The following is a 24,239-nucleotide window of genomic DNA, read 5'->3' as shown; positions in this document are numbered from 1 at the left end:
GTTAGAGTCCATAGCCTTTAGCCTCCTCGTTAGTGCACCCACCTCCCATGCCGGAGACGCCAGTTCGGATCCCGTTTGGAGTGGATCAAGCAGGACCGGTTACATATACATCACTTACAATTGAGATGAGCCGTCCAACTGGCGGTTCATCATCGTTCTTTTAAATCCAACAATTTAAATGTGACGTAGCCTCAGTTCCCAGGGGATTATAGGATGGTAAAGTGTCCAGTCGATCGGACCTTCAGAATCTCGCCAGAAATAGTAGGACATCTGGGTATTTCTCACTTACTGTTTTATGAATACTGAAGAATCTGATATACTCCATTGGCACACTGTTTTTGGCATACTATATAATGAGGTATCAATGTTTGGGCGCAGTGAAAAATTCTAACCTGCATGTATTGTATCAAGCCAGGCATTGATTGGTCTGCACAGTGCTGCATGAAGTTGAACACACATAATAGTGCAACATAATGAGGTCATGTGACAAGCAAAGTGAGGTCATGTGATAACAATGTAGCAAAGCACTGTTTGAAATGTTTATCATGCCTATTGTTTCCCTTACTATAAAAAAATAAATAAAAATAAAAATTGTATGCAGTATACAAGGTATAATTAGGAATTCAATAAGTAGGAAACCAGTATTCCTTTCTGAACATACTGTAGCCATGCTTTGCTGTATCAAGCATTGTTTTATTGGTTGGCACCAGAAGAGGGCACTATTTTTTCTCCCCATACTCTGCCCTATGCCACCAGAGTAAGACATTGAGATGGTCACTAAAAAGTTGTGCCTAATTTTACAAGTTTTTTATATGTTTAATCTAGTTTTTGTATGCCCTCATCACAGTGATGTAGAGAGATGTAGGCTTGTCATATCCAGGTCTGGAGCTGACTGAGTTCATGATTTGGCCTCCAGTGTGGACGTGTTCACACACGGATTGCAACATGATTCCTCTCTGTCTGCATCGGCCCAGCTCAGACCGAGCATGGGAGAATGCCTCACAAAATGGAAATTAATCATAAATTCTTGTGTGTCTATATGTGAGGCTTAAGTGTTCTTCTGTTTTCAAGCATTTACCACAATTACCATGAGACCCGGCTGTAATGATCACGTGTCAGAGCTGAGAACTCTGCTAAGGCAGGTTTACTTCCTGCACTGTGCAATAGGGTTGTACAAAACATGTCACATATTTCTTTCATTGCTAAATAACTGGGGGCTATTTTCTTCCCCTATTCAAACATGTAAACCAAAGCTTGTTTTCTTGGCCCAAGGGAGCGGCCTTCAAATGCCAGGATTTGCTGGAAATGCTGCCGGCAGCTCTTACATGTTGTCTCTGAGGTTGTAATGAAGTTCTTAAAACCATTCAGAGACAATATCTGGTTCCAATTAGAAACCCCTGAAATTATAAGGATGCTGTGTGTGTGCAATTTGCCCTGTCACCTAAGGAATGTGGCACATTATTTTTGCTGTCAAGACCTCTTGTTTCAGTCTGTGTCGATCAGTGTTTGGTGATCGTGCATTGTCTGGAGTAAAAAGGTTACTGATGTTTTTCCTCGGGTTCAGGTATCGGAATGTCTACAAGCATGTACCGGTACTCAAGTTGAAATTCAAATTATAGTGGTGTCAATAAGTTCATAATAACCAATCAATCACTGACATGTTGGGTCTTCATGAATATATCAGAGTGTAAATTCTGTAATGAAAATCAGTAGTTCCCTCATCAGTTACTGTCAGAATTAACCTTGTTTGTTCACATTTGCTCAGCAGATGTGTTTGGTATCTTGAGTATTCTGGTAGTAGTGATTGTGACCTCACATTTGAACTCAGTAGCTCTTTTCCAAAGCATAGTAGCGGCCTTACTGGCTACTGCCTACATACAGCTGCATTCTATACTTACGCCCACACTAATACATTTTCGGTTAAAAACACATTTATTTTGCTACGTTTACGCCTCTCATCTACTTTGGAATGGCATTTTCCTCCACTGAAAATGGTGACATTGAAAATGCTCTCTAGTATTGTGTAATTTGGAAAAAGATGATGATAGGAAACTGAAAGCAAAGTTTTCAGACAATAAAACAGATTAGTGTGGATTTGGCCTCTTGCAGCACCATAACCGTCATGGTTCGAATTCTAAATGCTCTATATAGGCAGCAACTTTACTTGCCACACAAATAGGACTTTGCACGGTTCGACTCTTACAATGGACTTCAATATAGTTTGACACTAGCATGTTGCTAGGCTAACAGCACATTACTCTTATAAGCATAAAAATGCATAGTCCACACAAACAATGGGTAAACAATTTTAATTACACTGAACTATATTTTTATTGATATCTTTCCATACTAAATGAAATGTACATGATATTATATTATTTTACATGATATATATAATCAACATTTATCTCGCTTCATCCACCATCTTGGATTTATTTTTTTCATGAGCTTATGGTATTGCATTGTCTTCGAAATCTCTGCAAAGGATATGTGCAAAATTGTCTTAGAATTTAACCAAATCAAGGTATCTTAGGAGGCTGCATAATTAAAGGGTTAGTTCAGCCAAAAAAGAAAATTCTTTAATCATTTTCTCACCCTTATGCCATCCCAGATGTGTATGAATTTATTTCATCTGCTGAACTCAAATGAAGATTTTTAGAATAATTGCTCTGCTCTTTTTGTCCATGCAATGCAAGTGAATGGGTGCCAAAATGTTGAAGCTTCAAAAATCACAAAAGTCAGCTTTAAAGTAATTCATAAGACTCCAGTGGTTAAATCAGCATCTTCAGAAGCGATATTATAGGTGTGGGTGAGAAACAGATCAATATTTAAGTCCTGTTTTTCTATAAATTGTCTCCCTGCTCAGTCAATCTCCACTAACTTTCACTTTCAAATTCTTCTTCTTGTGTTTTTGGTGATTCACATTCTTCATGCATATCGCCCCCTACTGGGCAGGGAGAAGAATTTCTAACATAAAAAGGACTTAAACATTTATCTGTTTCTCACCACACCTATCATATCACTTCTGAAGATATGGATTTAACCACTGGAGTCATATGGATTACTTTTATGCTGCCTTTATGTGCTTTTTGAAACATCAATATTTTGGCACCCATTCACTTGCATTGTATGGACCCACAGAGCTGAAATATTCTTCTAAAAATCTTAATTCGTGTTCTGCAGAAGAAAAGAAGTCGTACACATCTGGGATGGAATGAGGGGTGAGTAAGATTAAATAAATTTAATTTTTGGGTGAAATATCCCTTTAAGCTGCCTAGCATTTGCTTAGCATTTGCTTGCTTAGTATGACATCTCCATAGGCCGCTCACTACATTTTAGAACAGAGCTAGTGTGGGGGCCTGGGTAGCTCAGTGAGTATTGACACTGACTACCACCCCTGGAGTCGCTAGTTCAAATCCAGGGCGTGCTGAGTGACTCCAGCCAGGTCTCCTAAGCAACCAAATTGGCCCGGTTGCTAGGGAGGGTAGAGTCACATGGGGTAACCTCCTCGTGGTTGCTATAATGTGTGGTTCTCACTCTCGGTGGGGCACATGGTGAGTTGTGCGTGGATGCCACGGAGAATAGCATGGGCCTCCACATGCGCTACGTCTCCACAGTAACATGCTCAACATGCCACGTGATAAGATGCGCGGATTGACGGTCACAGACGCGGAGGCAACTGAGATTCGTCTTCCGCCACCCAGACTGAGGTGAGTCACTACACCACCACGAGGACCTAGAGCGCATTGGGAATTGGGCATTCCAAATTGGGGAGAAAAAAAAAAAGAAGAACACTGTTAGTGTGTAAGTATGTGTGTGTTTGAGGGGATAAAAGAGAGAAAGATAAAATGGTAAGCTTCTATCAGATAACAAAATGCAGTACATCTCCAAGCCTGGAGGCAGACCATTTTTGCAAGTATTAAGATAATAAGCTCTCTTATTTTTTTTTCTCCCTTTAATCCTGTTTCACGCCCATAATGTATGTGCTACAAGCCTAACACCACAAAAAAAAAAAAAAAAAAAAAAATTAAAAAAAAAACACACACTGTAGTGTGGCATTCTTAAGTCCTGTTCCAGAAGGTTCTATTTCCAACCCCACTGTTCAAACAGGCCAGAGGCCAGTGTACACAGCGTGCAGGACTGCATGAATATGTGTTATTATTTAAAGGGACAGTCAGCCCTGCCGTAATGGATCTCTTGTGCTTGCAAGAGTAACTATGTTGTACATATTTGAGAATTACTCATGCTGTCCTCGAGCATGTGTGTGTTTGTGAGGTTGCCTTCAGTTGATAAAAGTGGATCGCAAGTATGCAACAAGATCTGTGCAGCATTAAAGATTGTCTCAACCCACTCTGCATGCAGGCAGCACATGGTGGCAAAATAAATCAATCAAAATTATTCCCGCCCGTCAACGCTGGTGGAGCCACTGGAGGGGCCCTGCCTTCTCCTCATCTCTTTTCATCCTGCAGCCCCATGCTTCACTGACTCAAAGATTGAGTATTAAAAAATATTTGCTAATTCTTACAGAAGCCCCTTCTGGCATTAAGTTCTCACTCTCTTTCCCAGGCAGGCCTGGGCATAGACAGCTGCACAAAATTTGTTTGGAATTTGTGTCTTGAAGGAAAAAAATAAGAGAGGGAGGTGAAATCAAGTGAATTTTTACCCTGTGTCTGTTAGGACAGCCTCAGTATTACGAAAGTATTGGATTAGTTTGGAATGGGATGTAAAAGGGGCAAATTTTGTCGACGCATTAGTTCAGATGTATGATGTTAAAGGTCACTGTTTACAAAACATTGTCTGATCATGATAGGTCTGACTTGTTTTAGAAAAGGTTGCCTTAATTTGCATATTCACTTATAAAGGTCCACTTATTGATGAAATCCAACTCTAACGTCATAATTAGGTGCGATGCAATAAAGCAACAAGTGATAAATCCTACTTCCTCCATGTTCATTTGAATTTTTGTCTGAACCAGCCATGACTGGACGTTTTGGATTGTCACTTGGTTTCTCTTTCTGTCTTGTCACGGTGGGTTGCCCCACCCACAGTGAAATCTAAATTACATATCTGTAGGTTTGGGATTGATGCCTTTTTCACGCATCAGAAAAAAAAATATCCTGATGATTATCGATCTATATCGCTTTTTTTAAAAAAAAATTACGATTTAAATAGGGCTACTCGTTGCACAATAGTCTTTTGTCTCTTCATACATATTTCTCAACACAACTTTGGTAAAGTGTGAGCGGCAGGGTAACTTTGGGTGGTTTCACATATAGTCCGTTTAAAATGAACCAAACCAGTTCAGTTAAAGTGAACCAAAAAAGGGAACCAGCTGCAAATGACCTCAGTGCTTTTGGTGTTCACAATGTAAGTGGACTTAAAAGAGGACCCAGTTTCATTTTTGGTCCTTTTTGCATTGATGTGATCTCAGACCATTTGTTGTTCATACCACAATTCCTTCTGAACTCAGACCCCATGGCAGTCACGATTACTGTATGTCATTTGGCATACATATAATTGTGATTATGATGATAAATTGTCACTTCTTAAGGTGTATGTGTGCTGAATACACATTCAGTTTAAGTAGTAATGTATATAACTTGGAATCACATAATAGGGCTATATGATTTATGATTTAAAGCTTTAACAACTTAAAATATTGCACAGGGATAGAATGACATGAAAAATAATATTTTTAATTTTAAAATATTCCCAAATACTTAAAACATGTCCCTCTTTTTGGTCAACTTACATTTATACAGTTTATAATATAACCCAGACCAGTGGCACCTGCAGCTCTACGGCCGTACACACTGTGCGTACCATAAGCACTACTACTGACCTGAGAAACATTTACTCTCAGAATATATAATCAATCGTGAAGTGTGTCCCGTATTTCTGTTGGCTGTTTAAAAGAACTAATGTTGCCCAGTTTGCGAATGAATAATTCTTTTGAGTCGGTTCTTTTCAGTGAATTGGCCAAACAGGTTTGCAAAATGGTCTGAATCGATTCGTGATTCAGTACAATCCGTTTAGAGCGCTCTCTCACTGAATAATTTGGAGCGGTTTCTCACACAGTAAAACAGTACCGAGATATTTACGAATACAGAGAACAAACAGCGCTGGATACAGTGGAAATGTACCAACAATCAACTGAAACAAAAGTCTGCCTTTTTGAGAGGTAACTTTGAGAAACTTCAGCTAGTGCTGTGTCATGTGAACAAGGGGCTGTTCAAACTGAACGTGTTCAAACTGAACGTGTTTTTGCATCCGCTCGCGCTGTTTTTCAATCATTTTCCATGTAAATATTCACTAGATAGATGTCTTTTGACAACTGTGTTACGCTTCTCTGTGTTTTTAGCATCTCTCACAGGAGCGCTGCATTTTTAGACGCTGTGTCAAGTTAAAAAAACTTCTTCAACTGATAAAAACGCATCTTGAGACACCTGCGTTCGGCTCTATTCGTTGTGGTGTGTTTTGCTTTTTATAGCGTGAGAATACGTTTGTTCTGAATGGTTACTGGAAGAAATGCTTTAGCCAATAGTTACATGAATGGTACTTATACTCAAGAAAATACAAAAAAATGCTTCTCTCAAAGTCACCAGAATTTAATGATTTAGTGTTGTTTTTGCAAAAAAAAAAATAAAATAATAATTACCAGGGGAGCATGCCCCCGGATCCCCGTACATATAAATTTAAATTAGGCAGATTTCTGAGCGTACCCTCAGAATAAATCCTGCAGGCGCCCATGACCCAGACAATTCTATTCTATTCTAATCTGTTCTATTAATATTATGCAATAGTAATATATTTCTGTCCTAAATTCTTGGCTTTCACATTAAGGTCTCCAATTAAACCCACAAACCCTTATTTCGCATGAAGGAAAACGAAACAAGGTTCTATGATTATTTGAAAATACTGTATGTTTCTCAACAGAAATAAAGTACGCGGGCGTGTCCTCCTGCATGTCATTAGCACTGCATATTTTAAGGAACCCAAATCATTAGCCATTACGCAAACATTAAATTAAAGTGAAACAGAGAGCTTTGCTTTCACTATTAAAATAGAACCTCAGCAAACGGCACGTGCATCACAGCGCTTCAAAGCAGTTCATTTTCAAGTGCTCTTCAGAAGCTGCTCTGACTGCGGCCGGTTTCATTTGGAGAGCTCAGAATCAGATAACGACACGGTCATGGTAATCATGATATTTCTATATTCGCTTAAACTTCTCTTATTTGGACAGTAAAATGTGAGTGCAATTTAAAGTATAGCAAAAGTATGGCAAGCCTCGAAGTACTTATGTCATAGCAAAAAGCAAAACGGACTGGTACCTCTTCGCATTCACATAGCAACAATCAATCGAACCACAAAAGGACCCGTGAATCGAATCACGTGGCAGCCGTATACACTATGCATTGCTCACACAGGAAACAGAAATGATTAGTTCACCTCTCGAGTCTTCTTGTCCAAGTCGTTCGTTCTTTTGTCACGTTACAGCCGTATATGCTATGCACACACGCAGGAAACAGAAATGATTAGTTCACCTCCTGAGTCATCTGGTCTGAGTCGTTCGTTCTTTTGTCACATGACGACTGTCACATGACAAAAGAACAAACAACTTGGACAAGAAGATTCCAGAGGTGAACTAATCTTTCTGTTTCTCATAATTTGTCCTTGGCTGCATTATCATTTTTTCCTTAATGGGACTATAATCAAAGTTTGCTTAAGTAGACGTGTTGGGGGGATTTGGCTATTGAAAATGTAACATTTTAATTTAATTCTGCTCAAATGAACGAAATGACTTGAATAAAGATTTGTTCATTTTGCTGAACGAGACTCAAAAATCTCAGTAAAAAAAAAGTCAGTAAAATGATCCGATCTTCCCATCACTAGTGAAAATGCTGGGGGTCACACACCAGATGCGTCTGGCGGACGACATGGCGCATTCTAAATTTAGAACAATGTTCTACAGCCTCACAAAGGATATATATTATTTACTAGCAATCATTTGATGATATATTGTGTAATTGGATCTTTTATATAGCCAACTACACAATGTATTTTCAGTTACAAGTGTGTCTTTTTGTGGTTTGACAGCTTCAGTGAACCCTATTCAAGGCTACATCCAGAGAAATTGAATAATTAAGTCCAGATTTCTAATTGTTTTATTTGTGGAGTTACACCAGTTTCATAGACTAACCTGCACACTCATCAACGTCACTTTGTTCATTCTTCAAGTACTAAAACCTTTGTAACAATTTTGGACTGCCCCTGCACCACATCGACGCATCCTGTGTGTGATACCTGTGCGACCAGCTTCAGTAACTGTTACATCACCCCCTTAAGCTCCCAAAGCTATTACGCCAAACAACATTAAACAGAAAGCCAACTGACAGTGAAAAGGAAAGCACACAAATTAGGCTTCTAATTTAAATGTCGGCTAATATTAATATATCGATGCTTCAAAAACGTATTGAGAAAATAACTTATCAATAATCAATTTATCAATATTTTATGACATTCCTACATATCTGTATATAATATTGTTAGTGAAATGTGGAGTTTTCTCAGTGTTAAAATATTTTTTCCTATCCCAGCTTAATTTGCAGAAAGAACTATAAGTAATCCATTGGTTGGTTGACTTCCCCGAAAAGTGTTAACATTGTGGTGCTATCAAACCTTTGCTCTGTTTTTTGAGCTTTGCGACCAGCCTGACATATCAACATGCACACAATCTATGGGGTATGTTTTGGGAGAGTTTATGTTTTTGTCCGATCAATGGAGGATTCAGGAAAGCTGTTTGCAGGGGTGAAAAAATGGCTTATCTATTATATGCAACGCCGGTGGCACCACACAAAGTGGGTGCAGAATCCCTTTTTCCCTGAATGCGCAGGACAGTGAAAAATTCAGCGGGACGCCAACATTGATATTGCATGTCCCCCTGTAAATGGGTGGTTGCACCACTGCATGTTTGAAAAAGTAATTATTTTTGTGCAGAATAACATACTTCACCTTTAAACATCAAACATGTTCTGATTGGCTGTGATTTTGCCACATTGCAGAATTGTTGCTTTTATTGTGGACAGACAAATTACTTGTCACTGGAAATGGTCTGTGTGTCACAACTGCTTAGGACACATTGTAAATGATGATGTGGCATAGCAGATGATACCTGTTCATACTGTATGTAGTTATTCAAAAAATAAATAAAATAAACTTAGTGTGTTATTTATTGCATTATTCAGAAACATCGGCCTGCATTAAGACAGAAAGATTAAATATCGTACAGTACATGAGCAGACAGTGACATTGATTCTTGCCACACACATGCAGGTAGTTTATAGCATCATCAACAGAAACCAGACACTGCACTGTCTAGTAATGCACAATAGGCTGACAACCCATATACCAACAGTAAGCTGAGAGCTTCATGTAGGGGTTATGAAGGGGTTAAGGGTTTATTTTTTTTTTATCAGTATCCACAGAATCTGAGGATCTACACCTAATGTATATATGCCACAAGAAGGCTGGTTCTCTTTTTACACTGAGAGGACACTGCATGTTTGGATAATCCAGTGAACAGCGTTCTGTTTATACATTGTCAGTGTTCTGTGCACTAGAGACCTACAGGTGTTTTCAGGTGGGGTGCTGACAAAATGCCCACACATTTATCAGAACACATCCCACACGCAGTCCTGGGAACACAGTGACACGCACACAAACACACAATGCCTCACAGTAAGAAGAAGACAGCGGGCATGTGAATGGACAGCTGGGATTAATATCTGTGTGTGTGTGTGTGTGTGTGTGTGTGTGTGTGTGTGTGTGTGTGTGTGTTTCTGTGTGTGCTGCTCTTGCAGAGCCCTGATTCCATTTTACTGGCTTTAATGAATCCCATTCACTGAGTCATGCGATATAGAATTGGCACTGGGCTGAAGAGTGACTGCACGCTCACTGCGTCCAGCATTTACACCGGATAAAAGTCATTCTTTTCAACTCCCTTACTACGAGTTGTTAAATGCATCTTTCCTTTCCAACTTCTCTGCTCTCCTCTCCTCTGCTCTCTTCTTAGATCCATGTTGATGTATGCTACAATTAAAGAGTGCTTGGATTAGTGGTTTAGAGCAGGGGTCTATGAATAGAGAGACAGAGCTGCTACATACTGTACACAATAGAGAGTTGCATTTTAAGCCTTTCCTATAATAATAACATGTATATAGTTACCATATTAATGTGTTTATATACTTTGTTATGATGCTTTCATTCCAAAGCCATTAATAGATGTTCATCAATCTACTGTTGAAGTAGATACTTGATACATTTTAATGTGGTAAGGACAATGACACATTTAGCAAAACTTTAGCTTCTTAACTGTAGCTTTAGTTGAAGTTAGCTGCAATTGTATTTTTGTATAATGCATATTTTTAGTTTGAGATCAAAGAATAATTTTCAGACCCCCTGCAGTACCACTTCCCTGTTGAAGACCCCAATATTAGAGTGTAAAATATGACTGAATACATTGAAATTTTACAGAAAAATGGTTAAGCCAAGTTCACACTGCGATTTTGGCCATGATTTTGCCATCTGAGACAAATGTCAGAGATGGTAAAAGATTTCTCTTGTCATAGGGCAAAATTGGCAGTCTTTGATCACTTAGTGTGACATGTTCACTGACGGCTTATTAATTGCCTTTGTGTTGAAGCTTAGCCTGCAACGAAGATCTGGCAGTGTCAGAAATTTTGCGTCACAGTTGTGCAGTGTGACTGCTCCTACGACGAGATGAAACACCCCGTCAGCACTGCCAATCGGGATGATTGGGACCAAAATCTTGATGTGTATCATACAGTCTGACATAATGTCACACAGTGTGCCATGGCTTTGATACAAGACCTCACCAGGATCATATCTTACTGTCTGACAGGGAACAATCATAAAGGACCATAAAAATGGTAGTGTGCACCCAGCTTTAGTTGTTGTGCCAAAGGAGTTCTAATATACCTCGAGAACTGGCTGTCATGTGACTGATCACATGGTAAATATATAAGTCCATTTCACGCTTTTAGGAGCCCTTCAAAAACAATCTGCCACTGATAAAATATCTATAATATAATTCAATAATTACATAATTCAACACAATGTCTGTTAATTAGGGAACATGCTTTTTGGCACCAGATGATGTAGTCCCAGCATCTACCAGCAGGAGCTATCGAGGACATGCTTCCTGACAATTCCTGACCACCCCCCCACCCCCCCCACCCCCCGTTGTGCCTCAGTAGTGCTCTCACTGTAGATGAGCTGTATACCTCACTACGGAAATAGTCCATGCAGCTTTAGGATATCTAAAGTGACATGACTATCAGAGTATGATGTAACCCAGCATGGCTGTCAACAATCAGATGTTCACTCTTTGATGTTAGTAGTGTTTGTGTGTGTGTTCACAGACATCCGAGAGACAGCGTTTGTGTATGCCATCACGGCAGCAGGAGTGACGCATGCAGTTACCCAAGCCTGCAGCATGGGGGAGCTGCTGCAGTGCGGCTGTGAGGCCACGCGGAGCCGAGGGCCTCCCCCGCGTTTAGGCAGTATGGGCCCAACTGAGGGAGTGAAGTGGGAGTGGGGGGGCTGTGGGGACGACGTGGAGTTCGGCTATGAGAAGTCCAAGCAGTTCATGGATGCCAGACGAAGAAAGGGCAAGAGTGACATTCGCACACTGATAGACCTTCATAATAACGAGGCCGGGAGGCTGGTAGGTTATTTCACTTTTGTTTTGTCAAAAATAGCTAGAAATACCAATAATTTAATATAATGTTGGCAAGGCAAGACAGGTTTATACTGTATATCGTCGCTGTCTGATGAAAAACACATATCTCCAAAAAAATACTTTTTCAAGAGCATGGAAAAAATTTTTTTCTCATAAATAATCTTACAAGATACAGTACTTGTTAAACAGACAGCCTGATTAAACATCTTTTCACTGGTCATTTCGATGCACAATTCAAATAGTAGGAAGAGGTCATTTGGCGCATTCCGTCAATGGTAAAAAGTCAAAATTGCCAAAGGTGGAGATACGTGTTTTTCATCGGAAAGCGACGATATATAGGCCTAGCACATTTCACATTAAAGGGTAATTCAATGTGCTTTTCATAGAATTGATACAGAGAAGGAAAATAAAGATACATAAAAAAATGGGTCACAGGTCTATTTGGACAAATAAAAAATCACATTTACTAATCCTGTGCTTATCAGTTGGTTTTGCTTTCAGGGTTTAACATTGGCCATGGTGACCCAACAAACTCGAATTTAATGTAGTCTGGGTAATTTCTTTACCTTGTGTTTTGCATGTGATTTCTGAGGATGAGGGCAAGCTGTCCATTTTGGCATGGCTAGCTTCTACCAAGTGACAGATGAATTTGCACCCAAAATACTGTTAAGTTTATTGGATGCACAGATATAAATAGAAAGATCTGTGAAGTATTTTTTTCTCCATTTGAAAAGCTGATAGGCCTACAGTATATAGTTTGTAATTTGAAATGCATGTTTAATGCATGCTTATTTAAATTTTATTATTTCCTTTTAGCAATATTTTTTTTTAATGCTGTCCACGTCAGAATAGACCTGTGACACAAAAATTTGCATTGTGATGATGAGTGAGGTAGCTTTTATTTACTTTTTTAGTTTGCTAACAGCAACTTCAGTCAGTACATGTTGCCCTTATGTTTGAATGCAGGTTTAAAGTAGATGATTGTTTTTTATGTTCCTATGCATCAATGCATAGGTGTTACAAGCACAGTCGTGTGCTGTTTTGCCTGTACAACCTTTCAGAGATAGTCAAGCTCAAATGAGCAGATGGCGCACTTCAAAAGCCCAAGCATTGGAGAACTTGGAAATGTTATGGAACTATACTTGGCAAAGGCTGGAGAAGACACACTGAACTGAGTTGAGACTAGTTCGCAAACACCACCGCTCTCTTTGAGTCCTATTGTACCTTTCCCTCAATGACTATCTAAATGAATGTAAAAGTTAAAGGTGAATTGTATAATTTCTGTGCCACTAGTATCACTAATAATGACTGCTTAGTAGTCATAAATGACTGTTTCCCCGAACATTTCACATGCCTATCATTTGTGGGACAAACAAATAGTCCCGCCTCAAACTCACATCATTGGTGAAGCCAAAGTTACTATATTTTTTATAGTAGTGTTGCACCACAGATCCAGAAGCTGATTTTGGAATGGCATACTTCAACTACCAAACTATTCTTACTATTTCCACCTTATATACAGTAGCTATGGTATAGTAGTATGTAAGAGTAATAGTAAGAGTACTAATAGTAATAGTAAGAGTTGTGTGGTAGTATGCCATTCAGAACTTTTTGGACTTTTTTTTTTTGTTTTTGAAAAACTCTTGAAACATATGCAAAAGCTCTTGTCTATTTTTTTTATTTATTTAATTTGTATTACTATATTATTCGGTAGCCTTATAATTCAGTAGTCTGATTTATGGTTTTCTTCAAGCAATCACCAATAGTAATTACACGTCTAAACCGGCCACTGGCCAAATCCTCACAACAGCTATTCAGCAGTGTCAGTAGTGCTTCATCTTACAGGGGTCACTGCCTCATAGCCTCAGGTCTTGTTAGCATGGGGTCAGTCACAGGTAAATAGGCATTAAAGAACGAGGTGGGGGCACATATACATGTTTGGCAGATACCGATGTTTTTCAGTTAATGATTACGTGAAAAGAGGACTCTTTTCAAAAGCCTCGCAGTGACTTGTTTGGAATTAATGAGAGAAAAAATGTTAATGCGGCATTTATAAGATGTTAATTTCAACAGGTATAGAACTTTAAGAATCAATGTTTCCAGCCGCTCAGATTGGCTTTAGGGTCGCTGGAGGCTACAAAGGAGAGAGGGAGGGGAGAGATGAGGGTAAATTCCTTCTAAATAGCTTCTCCTTTTATCTCACTGAAGTATCTTTGTGTCTTGAACTGCAGGCGGTGAAGAATTATATGAGAACTGAATGTAAATGTCACGGGCTGTCTGGCTCTTGCACTCTGCGGACCTGCTGGAAGAAAATGCCTCACTTCCGTGAAGTGGGTGACCGCCTGCTTGAGCGCTTCAACGGGGCATCCAAAGTGATGGGTGGGAATGACGGTAAGACTCTCATCCCAGTGGGCCAAAACATCAAACCACCGGACAAGCAGGATCTCATCTATTCGGCCGAGTCACCAGACTTCTGCCTACCCAACAGGAAGACGGGTTCCCTGGGCACACGGGGTCGAATGTGCAACAGCACGGCACTGGATGTGAGCGGATGCGACCTTCTGTGTTGCGAGCGGGGACACCGGGACGAGACGGTGGTCCTGGAGGAAAACTGTCTCTGCCGTTTCCACTGGTGTTGCATAGTCCAGTGTAAAAAGTGTTCTGTTAGAAAGGAACTCAGTTTGTGTCACTAACCAAAATTTTCTTCATGTAGAAATTGAGAAGAGCGCTTCAGAATGCGAAATCCACTGGAAGTCATACTAGAACACTAAAAACAAGCTCTGTTGCAAAGAATCTAGAACATTCCAGATTCAATCTAGAATGTACTGAAAAATGTGTATGCACATTTCAGACCCTAAGGTTTTGGAAAACACTAGAGCAGTGTCTCACTCATAATGCACCCTACAGCATACCTGTAGAACTACTAGTCTCAATGAATACTCAAGATTTAGGAGGGGTACTTCAGCTGTGAATTCAAGACATTCAGAATTCCTTATCAGCAGAGTGGAGAGGGCTTAAGCCTATCTTTTCTTTTAGATCAGCCCTGTATATTTTGTCCATTGATTTGATTGAAGTGGTTATATCCTCTGTTGAGTCAATGAATGGAAGCACTTCCACATTATTGTCTTGAGAGAACACCTACGTGCACACAGGGGCAGCATTGCAGCCATGGTTTGAGAAAACAGAAGCACAGCAACATGGTGATGCATGATGTCAGTGCAATGGCAAAGGCTGTTCTTGCTCTGTACTGTCTAAAGTAAGAGGCACATCAAGTAAATGATATTTGGCACAGCACTCTGTAAAATGGGCATCGCCTGGACACAAAGAAAATAATCTTATTTATAATGTCTAACATGACTACTTGTAGTGAATTGACTAATACCCTGTAAACTTCTTTTAAAAGCACTTTGAACAGGAAAACTTTGAACAGAAAAGTAGCATGTCATTTCACTTTTAAATCAGTTCTTTCAATGGTAAAAATCAAACGCAAGAGAAGCAACGTGTTAAAACCCTTTCATTCCATTTTTGTGTATAATATTTAATCTTATGGGCTTTTAGTGCACTTTTACTGGTACTGATCACTCTGTTACATTTATTTGCTCCCTGGTATAACACATTTTTTAGTGGTTTGTTTTGTTTTTTTGTTTTTTTAAGGGATAGTTCCTTCAAAAATGCAAATTCTCTCATGATTTACTCACCCTTATGTTGTTCCAACACTGCATGACTTTCATTCTTATGTGGAACTTAAAAGGAGATGTTTGGCAGAATGTTAGCCTCAGTCACAATTAACTTTAATTGCACCTTTATCCATACAGTGAAAGTAAATGTGTCAGTCCCAAACATTCTGCCCAACATCTCCTGTTTTGTTCCATGGAAGAAATAAAGTCATATGTGTTTGGAATGAGATGAGGGTGAGTTTTTTATTTATGGGTGAACTAACCCTTTAAGAATAAGAGTGCTTGCATATTGTTGATCTTGCATATGCCTTTTAGTACTGTTCCCTTCTCAAAACTGATGGTTAACGACATTGATCACAGGAGTGTATGATAAATTAATTTCCATTGTTTGTGATGTGGTTTCCATGGCAATGACAACTCTTCACAGAGCTGTCCACGTCTCCCTTCTGATTTGTCAGTGGTATCTGTAGGTCATCTAAACGCTGCATTTTCATAAAGGGCAAATTCTGGAATTTTCAGCACCATATTTAGTGTCAAACAAATTAATCATATTTGAAATATAATATTTCTGCTGTGTGTGTCATTAATGAGATCAGAAACAGCAATGTTAAGAAACAGACATAAAGAATGCAGAATTCCACTAGATACTTAAAGGGTCAGCCATAAGACTTTCATCGAGTGTTAATCTCAAGCACCGCTTCCTTTGTTTGGAATGTATTGCATTTTTTTTTTTTTTTTTTAATACCTTCATGAAGGTATCATCTGGAGTTTTCTCCTTGTTTTCATATCTTGTGAGCCACTGACCATAGACAAATACAGTTTTCACATGCATTTGTAATAGTATCATAATAAATGTAATGGACTTGAGATTGTAAAAAGTGATGGCATGTCCAGTAAATGTAAAATTACTTGAAACCACAGTAATCAGCTTTATCTGTGGACTATTCTACACTTTAAACATATCTTAACCTGATATATGAGAAATGTGGTGGAATGATATGCAAAAATATCTACTGCTCTTCAAAACAACTGTTTATAAAGTCGTCTTGCATTAATCATTTTAGAATTGTATATTTAGCATATTTAATCATAATGTCTTCGAAAGGAGGATAAATCAGATACAAAAAAAAAAAAAATACAAAAAAAAAAACTAGAGAATGAAACTAAAAACCATACTCATAGCTGCTCATCACTGAATAAAATACACAAAAACAATCCTGTCTGTTTTTCTTAGTAATTATATTTTTATTTTCTCAAATACATAAAAAAAAAAAAAAAAAAAAACATTAGTAGTCTTATTCTGCCATGTTTATCATGATTTCCTGTTTTTTTTCTCTCTCTAGTTATAAGAGATAACGTAGTTATTACAAAGTATTATGAAATTTGTTACAAATCAATTAAACATTGCATTGAAATGCCTCTAATTGACAAAATCAGTTTTGCCCTTTAAAATGTAAAAATGTTTTGTACCTATGTCGAATTTTAATGTTCTGTATTTGGACTGATGGAAAAGGTTTCCAAAGAATTGTAGGTTAAATGTTGTGTAATATCAGGATTATATATTTATATAGATGGTATAATGAAGCTTTTGTTACACTTTCCTTTCATGTACTTTAAACAAATCATATGACTTATGTTGTTCTAACTGCCTCACTTCACATTGGGTCAGAGCATGGTGCTTCTCGCTGTCTCTATTGGGCAATTTGAAAGATTACTTTAACACCTCAGCTTCAAGTGTATCATTTTGCCACTCAGCAGAAAAAAAAGTGTTGTTTTTTAAGTTATTTACGCAGTTGGAAAAGACTCCCTTTGTATTAGTATGAGTTCTGCAAGTCGACACAAGTTCATTTTTTCAAGGAATTTGGGCTGCGGAGCCAGCAGTGTTGAAGATAGAGGGAAAGATGGAGAGCGGGAATGTGCCAGGAGCATGAGAGAATGAGAAACACAACGATAGACAGCCCAGGGCAGGACAACATCAGCAGAGTCATACCACAGACAGCCATTAGATTTATAGAAGTGGAGCTATTAATATGGCTGCTGTGTTTGAATGGTGAGGTGCACTTTAACACACACACACACACACACACACACACACACACATACACACTGGAATGCACAGGATGAGAGGATTGTTTTGTCTTTGCCTGCTGATAGTAAAACACAGGGCACTAATGAAGGCCTGCCACTGTGGGTGGATACACAGTGTGATGGGATACACGCTCATATCCTCTAATCACTCAGACAACGCAGTGTAAAGACATTGGAGACAAGAGACCGTGAGTTCCAGATGCATGTGTACAGGTGGTGATCATCTGAGCTGATTTCAGCCAGTAATGGGTTCAGACAGTAAATTTATGCTTCGATGTTTTTGCCCTTAAGATTTTGTTGGAGGATTTATATCAGTGTGATCATGACTTTGTCATCATGACAACATAACCCAAATAAATTCTGTAACCAAATTAAATCCCTGTAAACGATTTTATCACACTAATATCATATAAACATGTATAATGTTTATGTCTTGTTACTATATTTAAAAAAAAAAAAAAAAAAAAAAAGTATTTTTAAATTTTTAGACTGGCCCATTTACTTCTATGGTAAGTACCTTTCTGCAACTGCAATTTTTTTATATAAATAAATGAGTCGAAATGATTTTGTGGAAATCAGCATTATGCCAGAGATGCTGTTACTTGAGCTCAACTTGTACTTGTACTGAATCTTGAACATTCCTTTAAAGGGATAGTACACCCAAAAGGAGACATTAAGGTGACTGAGACTAACATACTGCCTAACATCTCCTTCGTGGTCCACGGAAGAAAGTAATTTGGGTTTGTAGACATTAGGGTTGAGTAGGCCTAAAAGATAACAGGATTTTCATTTTTCGGTGAACTATCGCTTTAATGTGAACTACAAGTATCCTATAGTGGAATGCTGGTAGGAAAGTGCAGACAGCAAATGGTTTATGTGTGTGCATGTGTACACGGGTGCATGTGTGTGGTAGATAGCCTGAGCAAATAAAATGTTACTGGTAACGTAATACTACCATGCATCCCCTCTTGTTCTGACAACCAGTCTTTATCTAAATAGAGATGCTTACTTTAGGAAGACACACTCATAAAAGTCTACCTGTGAATAAAGGCTCTGAAGCCTTGCTTGAGATTTTATCTGGAGGTAATCAGTATAATTACAACTAAGCCTACGTCAGGCTCTACTCTGTGAGTCTGTGTGGTTCATGATGGGATGGAAGAGTGATATTTATGCGTCCTGCTACAGGGCATGAAAGTTCAACAGTTTCGAGGAGGGTTGAAACAGCCTCATCTCCTAATGGCAGCAGTAGAGCTCGGTAAATAACACAATTACTTGTGCCATTTCTTTTTGTGGATAAATAGATTTTAGTGCTCTCAGTGGATTGTTAACTTCTCCTGTCAGGGTTTTAAGTGCTGATAATATCTCCAAAAGAACGCTTACTCATACTGTAGTTACCCTTTTTTGTCTCTTTTTGGCCGGACTTCAGTAATCCCTAAATAACGTAAAGAGACCAGAGTAACGTACCAAGTCTGTGTCAATAAACAATATTGTTTGCGTGCACATACACTGGAATTGCCAGATGGAATTTGAGCCTCTATCCTCAGTTAGATCCGGAATGGCTCGTTCCAAAACGGGCCTGCAATAAAGTGTTTATGAGTTTGTGATTTGCAGGCATAAGGTCTCAAAGGATGATGCCAGCTCCTGCATGCACAAACACACTTTCACACTCACTTAAGTGCTCTTTCTCTACACACTTCCTGCCACTTAACACAAGATGGAGCTATAGTATTTTAACAGGGAGGTCTCAACAGCATGCTTTAACTCTTCAGATTATGCTGTTGTGTGCCTTTGAACAACACAGATGGAAAGGCAGTCTAGCCTCTCTGATAGAAGACTACCTAAACATCAGTACTTGCAAGATTCAAAGTTCTGTATTGCTACACAACCAAGTTGATGACAACTATGTTTAGAGTACATTGCTTGAAAAGGGAACAAAAAAATAAAATAAAAAATAGGTAGCTGATGCATAATGTGTCAATGGACTTTTTAATGAGCATCAATATTTTAGGTTAAAATTGATATGAATATATAAGGAAAATAGGTAAGGAAAGGGTATTAAGTCCTGTTACCATTTCTTTTAAGTTCCTCAACCATCACTTGCTCATTTTGATTGTACTGTTGTGGGAAAAATGCATATTTTAAAGTAATGCTCCATGAAGTCTAATATGAGGTCATGAAAGCTGCATGCATAATAGTTATAAAAGAATTAGCAAATTGTTTAAAAAAGGGTTTTAGTTGGAGTATAGCATTTCCGAGCATAGGATGCCAACTTCTTTTCGTATCAACTATCCACACACAGTACAAAAAAGTAGGTAGCACTTTACAATAAGGTTCCATTTGTTAAAATTAGTTAACAACATTAGCTAACATGAACTAACAATGAACAATACTTTTACAGCCGTTATAAATCTTGGTATATGTTAATTTCAACATATTCTAATACATGTTTAAATCAAGTTGTATTTGTTTACTTTAGTTAATACACTATGAACTAAAATAAACTTACACTGAACAACTCTATTTTTATTAACTAACATTAACAAAGATTAATAAATGCTGTGAACAATATAGTGTTCATTGTTTGTTCATGAAACCTGATGCATTAACTAATATTAATGAATGTGTTACCAAAAAGAACAATCATTGTGCACTGTAGCACATTCTTTACACAGTAATTACAGAGAGCCATTTATGCAGAAATATGATAAAGTGTGATGTGAGACAGCAAACCAATCAGTGCAGTACATACAGCAGATCTTAGTGGGCAGAAGGGATGCAGTTGTTTAGCTATGCTGTTGTTTGGTAGCACACATCAGCATCAGCTTTCAGATAATAATATGGGATTAGTAGTGAGGGTTAAAGGAATAGTTCACCCAAAAATAAAAATTCTCTCATCATTTACTCACCCTCATGCCATCACAGATGTTTGTAACTTTTTTCTTCTGCAGAACACAAATTATGATTTTTAGAAGAATATTTCAGCTCTGTAGATCCATACAATGCCAGTGAATGGGTGCCAAAACTTTGACGCTCCAAAAAGCACATAGAGGCATCATAAAAGTAATCCACACAACTCCAGTGTTTTAATCCATATTTTCAGAAGTGATATAATAAGTGTGGGTGAGAAACAGATCAATATTTAAGTCCATGTTTGCTTGAAATTCTTCTCCCTGTCCAGTAGGGGGCCATATGCATGAGAAATGTGAATCACCAAAAACACAAGGAGAAGAATGTAAAAGTGATCTGTTTCTCACCCACACACCTATCATATCACTTCTGAAGATATAGATTTAACAACTGGAGTCTCATGGATTACTTTTATGCTGACTCGTGTGCATTTGGGAGCTCAAAAATGTAGCACTGTATGGACCAAAAGAGCTGAGAAATTCTTCTAAAAATCTTATTTTTAGTTCAGCAGAAGAAAGAAAATCTTACACATCTGTGATGGCATAAGGGTGAGTAAATGATGAGAGAATTTTCATTTTTGGGTAAACTATTCCTTTAAGAGCCTGGCAGAGGTGTGGAAGAAACTCCTCTTAAGGCTGGTGGACTTTGCGGATAAGAATTTGTAGCACATTCCTGGAGAAAAGCTGGAAGAAATGATGTGTGGAGGGATAAGAGGAATTAGATTATTTTGGTGTCCCAGGGTGCATTTTTTTTTTTTTTTCTATTGTAGAGGGAATGTACAAATGGAAGCCTGAATCTGGCATTTTTTTATGCTTAGTGACTTGTTTCGTTTTAGCATCAGCATTACAGTGCCAGACAGTTATAAATGATATCAGGGCACTTTGGATGATGTCTGTACACAAGCAGATCAGAAGCTGCTTTTTTATTCCTTAAATTAGCTCTTCATTTGTTTGAGGACGTACAGTCTGTGCTGGACTTTTGAATGTTTGATTTGGCACCTTTTTAAGTCCTTTTAGATGGTTAAAGTGTGTTTGTTGAGCGCAGAACATCTTGGGAGGTTTACTCATAGAATCTTGATGTACAGTAGACCTCCTGCAGGGTCAGAACTGTTCACCGTCTCCAGCTGTTCTTTGTGAATGTCCTCTGAGTAACTCTTCATTCTGTTATCTTCAACATCATTTCAAAGGGATATTTAACCCAACAATGAAAATTCTGTTATCATTTACTTACCCTCATGTTGTTTGAAAGATATTACTTTCTTTCATGTCGCACAAAAGGAGATGCTATGCAGAATGTTTGCCTCAGTGACCATTCACTTTCATAGTATGGAAAACAGGTGCTATGAAAGTGAAAGTGAATTGAGAGGTTAATATTTTGTCTAACATCTACTTTTGTGTTCAATAAAAGACAGAAAGATTTGGAACAACATTTCTAATCAAGTTCCAAGATTTGGAACAACATTATGGTGATGAGTAAATGATTACAAATGTTTATATTTGGGTGAACATTCTATTTGATGACCACAATTCACAGGTAAAGAATATCAGTTTTATACTCTTGAAGTTTAAATTACCCATCTCTTTCTCTCTTTGTCTGCCATTGTTTTTTTTTTGTAATCTTTTTTCTTTTTCCAAATCAGAAAACACCAGCACGCAGAACTCATTTGGGATGAAGCTTCCATATTTTCTGGATAAAGAGATTGCTTGTGAATGTGCCTCAGCATAAGATGAAATCTTAAAAAAATTGTGAAATGGTTATGTATACCATACTTTGCACACTGTTGTTTTCTGTATAAAGTGTGTGCATACGGTACATACTGTATACAGTAGGGTCCAAAAGGCCACAATGCAAATCTGGGATTCAATATCTAATTTAATCAAAAAAATATTTTGATGTAAAATGAAGAGGAAATATTTAACATTCTATTTCAAGTTCACTAATAATATAAACAATTTTGTGACATTGGCGATATTACATTAAAGCAAAAGGTGGGACACACCAAATACAAAGGATTCTCAAGCCCAAGTTAATGTTTCAATTCAACTTTTAATCTAATTGTTATGATGATATTATCATTGGTAAATGCATCACAGAAGCATTTTCAATAGTGATCTCAGACTTTTGGACCCCTATCTGTAAGTACTATAAAGAATGCCAGTTTTTCTATATACAAAATAGTGGCACACAGCCACCCAATCTGGGCATATTTCTGTCATATAGCAAAAACGTTCTCTTATCTCTAATACATTGGACTGCATCACACACCTCTATAGTCATATCATCTGCAGCAGTAACCCAAATATGTTCACAGTACCAAGAAAAGCAACAAACAGGCTTAATTCTGCTCAATAAGTGATACCCACCTGTAACTCAAGCAATACAGAAAACAAGCAACGCTCTGCTGTTTTTAAATAGTCATGATTCAGCATCTGAACAAGTATCCAACAGCAGGGATCTCTGAAAATCAATACAAAAGGAAAATGGTGAGCCACTTGAAGCTGTGGAAGAAGCTGTTGTGCTCTGCTCTCCGAAGAGAAGATGCTAAGAGGCTCCTGTGACCAGCAGGGGGAGCTTCAGATATCACTTTTAAACTGTCACAGTTTCACTTACTCAGGCATTATTTACTTAGTGCAGTCAATTATTTGCATACTTTATCAATATACATAGACAGGCGATGTTGCAACCATTCTGCATTCTTTATCCTCACTTATAATGTGCTTTTATACCTTAGATAAAAAAATAGCTGAATTGTCCTCGCCAAACTCTGAAAAGCTTATTATATCCATGTTGCTCAGGGGTGTTGGCAAAAAAAATTAAAAAAAACATAAAAATACAATAATAATAATAATAATAATAATAATAATAATAATAATAATAATAAATATTCTTAGCCTACAATATCAGGATTTTTAAATGGAAAAAAAGTGAATTAAATAAATGGCATGGAGTTCATTATGGTTAAATAGGACACACATTTGTACAAATTTATTAAACAAATAAATATTTGAATTATCAGTAAACTACATATAAACCATTACCGGTAACCTAACCACTGAAATATTTATGTTTATTATTGCGGAATAATGTTCAGCCTTTGAAATTAATATTTTAATGTTTCTTAATTAGCTACAGGTTTCCATCAAAGAGAAGACTTCCTGTTGTGCTTTTTCAAAGTGAGTTAGCGTGTCATTGAGTCAAACAGCTAGTGTACATTATAAATAACCACTAATACCACAATGCCAGTGAACAGTTTCACAAACGTAACTACAATCAAAACAGACCACATCATTCCATGGCCTATAAAGGTCTTTTACTGCCAATTCAAGGCATCTCTTAAACAGCACAAGACACTCTTTGTTTGGGTTGCTAAGACAGTCAATAACAAAAATTCTCTAATCCCCCAAATGTTTTGATCCAACACAATGGACATTTAATTGATTACAACCATTTCCATCTCCACATATCAACAAGCAGATCAGAGGGCAACAGTTCTTGGGAGCTGCACATGCTGTGTTGTTTCATACAATGCTTATTTTCTTATTCTTTCAGCTCTCACTTTCTGTCAAAGGAGCCAATACCTACACCATTAGACCAATCAAAAAGTCCTTTTCCCATCATGCTTTCATGGCTTAATGACTAAAAAGAGACAATTATTACTTTGGGAAAAACTAATGCTCATCTTTATTCTACTCTAAAAATGAAAAGGTTTCCCTGCAAAAACGCATTTCTCCACAGATGTGTAATTTCTCCATGGTATGGAGTTGAATTTTCGAATTATTTTAAAAATCTTCTTCCTAAGACCTGTC

At 37.8% G+C, this 24,239-nt stretch overlaps 2 protein-coding genes across 2 annotated transcripts in view; one reads left to right on the top strand and one right to left on the bottom strand.

Moving 5' to 3' along the window:
• wnt6b (wingless-type MMTV integration site family, member 6b) overlaps positions 1-16,584 on the top strand; it is a 39,046-nt gene extending 22,462 nt beyond the window's left edge. The window contains exons 3-4 of the mRNA XM_051710045.1: positions 11,442-11,746; positions 13,993-16,584. Of these exons, the coding sequence (XP_051566005.1) occupies positions 11,442-11,746; positions 13,993-14,454 (767 nt within the window). The 3' untranslated portion in view covers positions 14,455-16,584. The remainder of the gene's footprint in view (positions 1-11,441; positions 11,747-13,992) is intronic.
• The window catches only part of fev (FEV transcription factor, ETS family member), a 312,131-nt gene that overhangs the window by 103,910 nt on the left and 183,982 nt on the right, over positions 1-24,239 (bottom strand). The gene's annotated exons all lie outside the window — the stretch shown is intronic.

Source organism: Myxocyprinus asiaticus, chromosome 11 (genome assembly GCF_019703515.2).
Source record: "Myxocyprinus asiaticus isolate MX2 ecotype Aquarium Trade chromosome 11, UBuf_Myxa_2, whole genome shotgun sequence".
Taxonomy (NCBI): domain Eukaryota; kingdom Metazoa; phylum Chordata; class Actinopteri; order Cypriniformes; family Catostomidae; genus Myxocyprinus; species Myxocyprinus asiaticus.
Note: the sequence above shows the minus strand (reverse complement) of the source record. Positions and strands in the feature narration are given on the sequence as shown.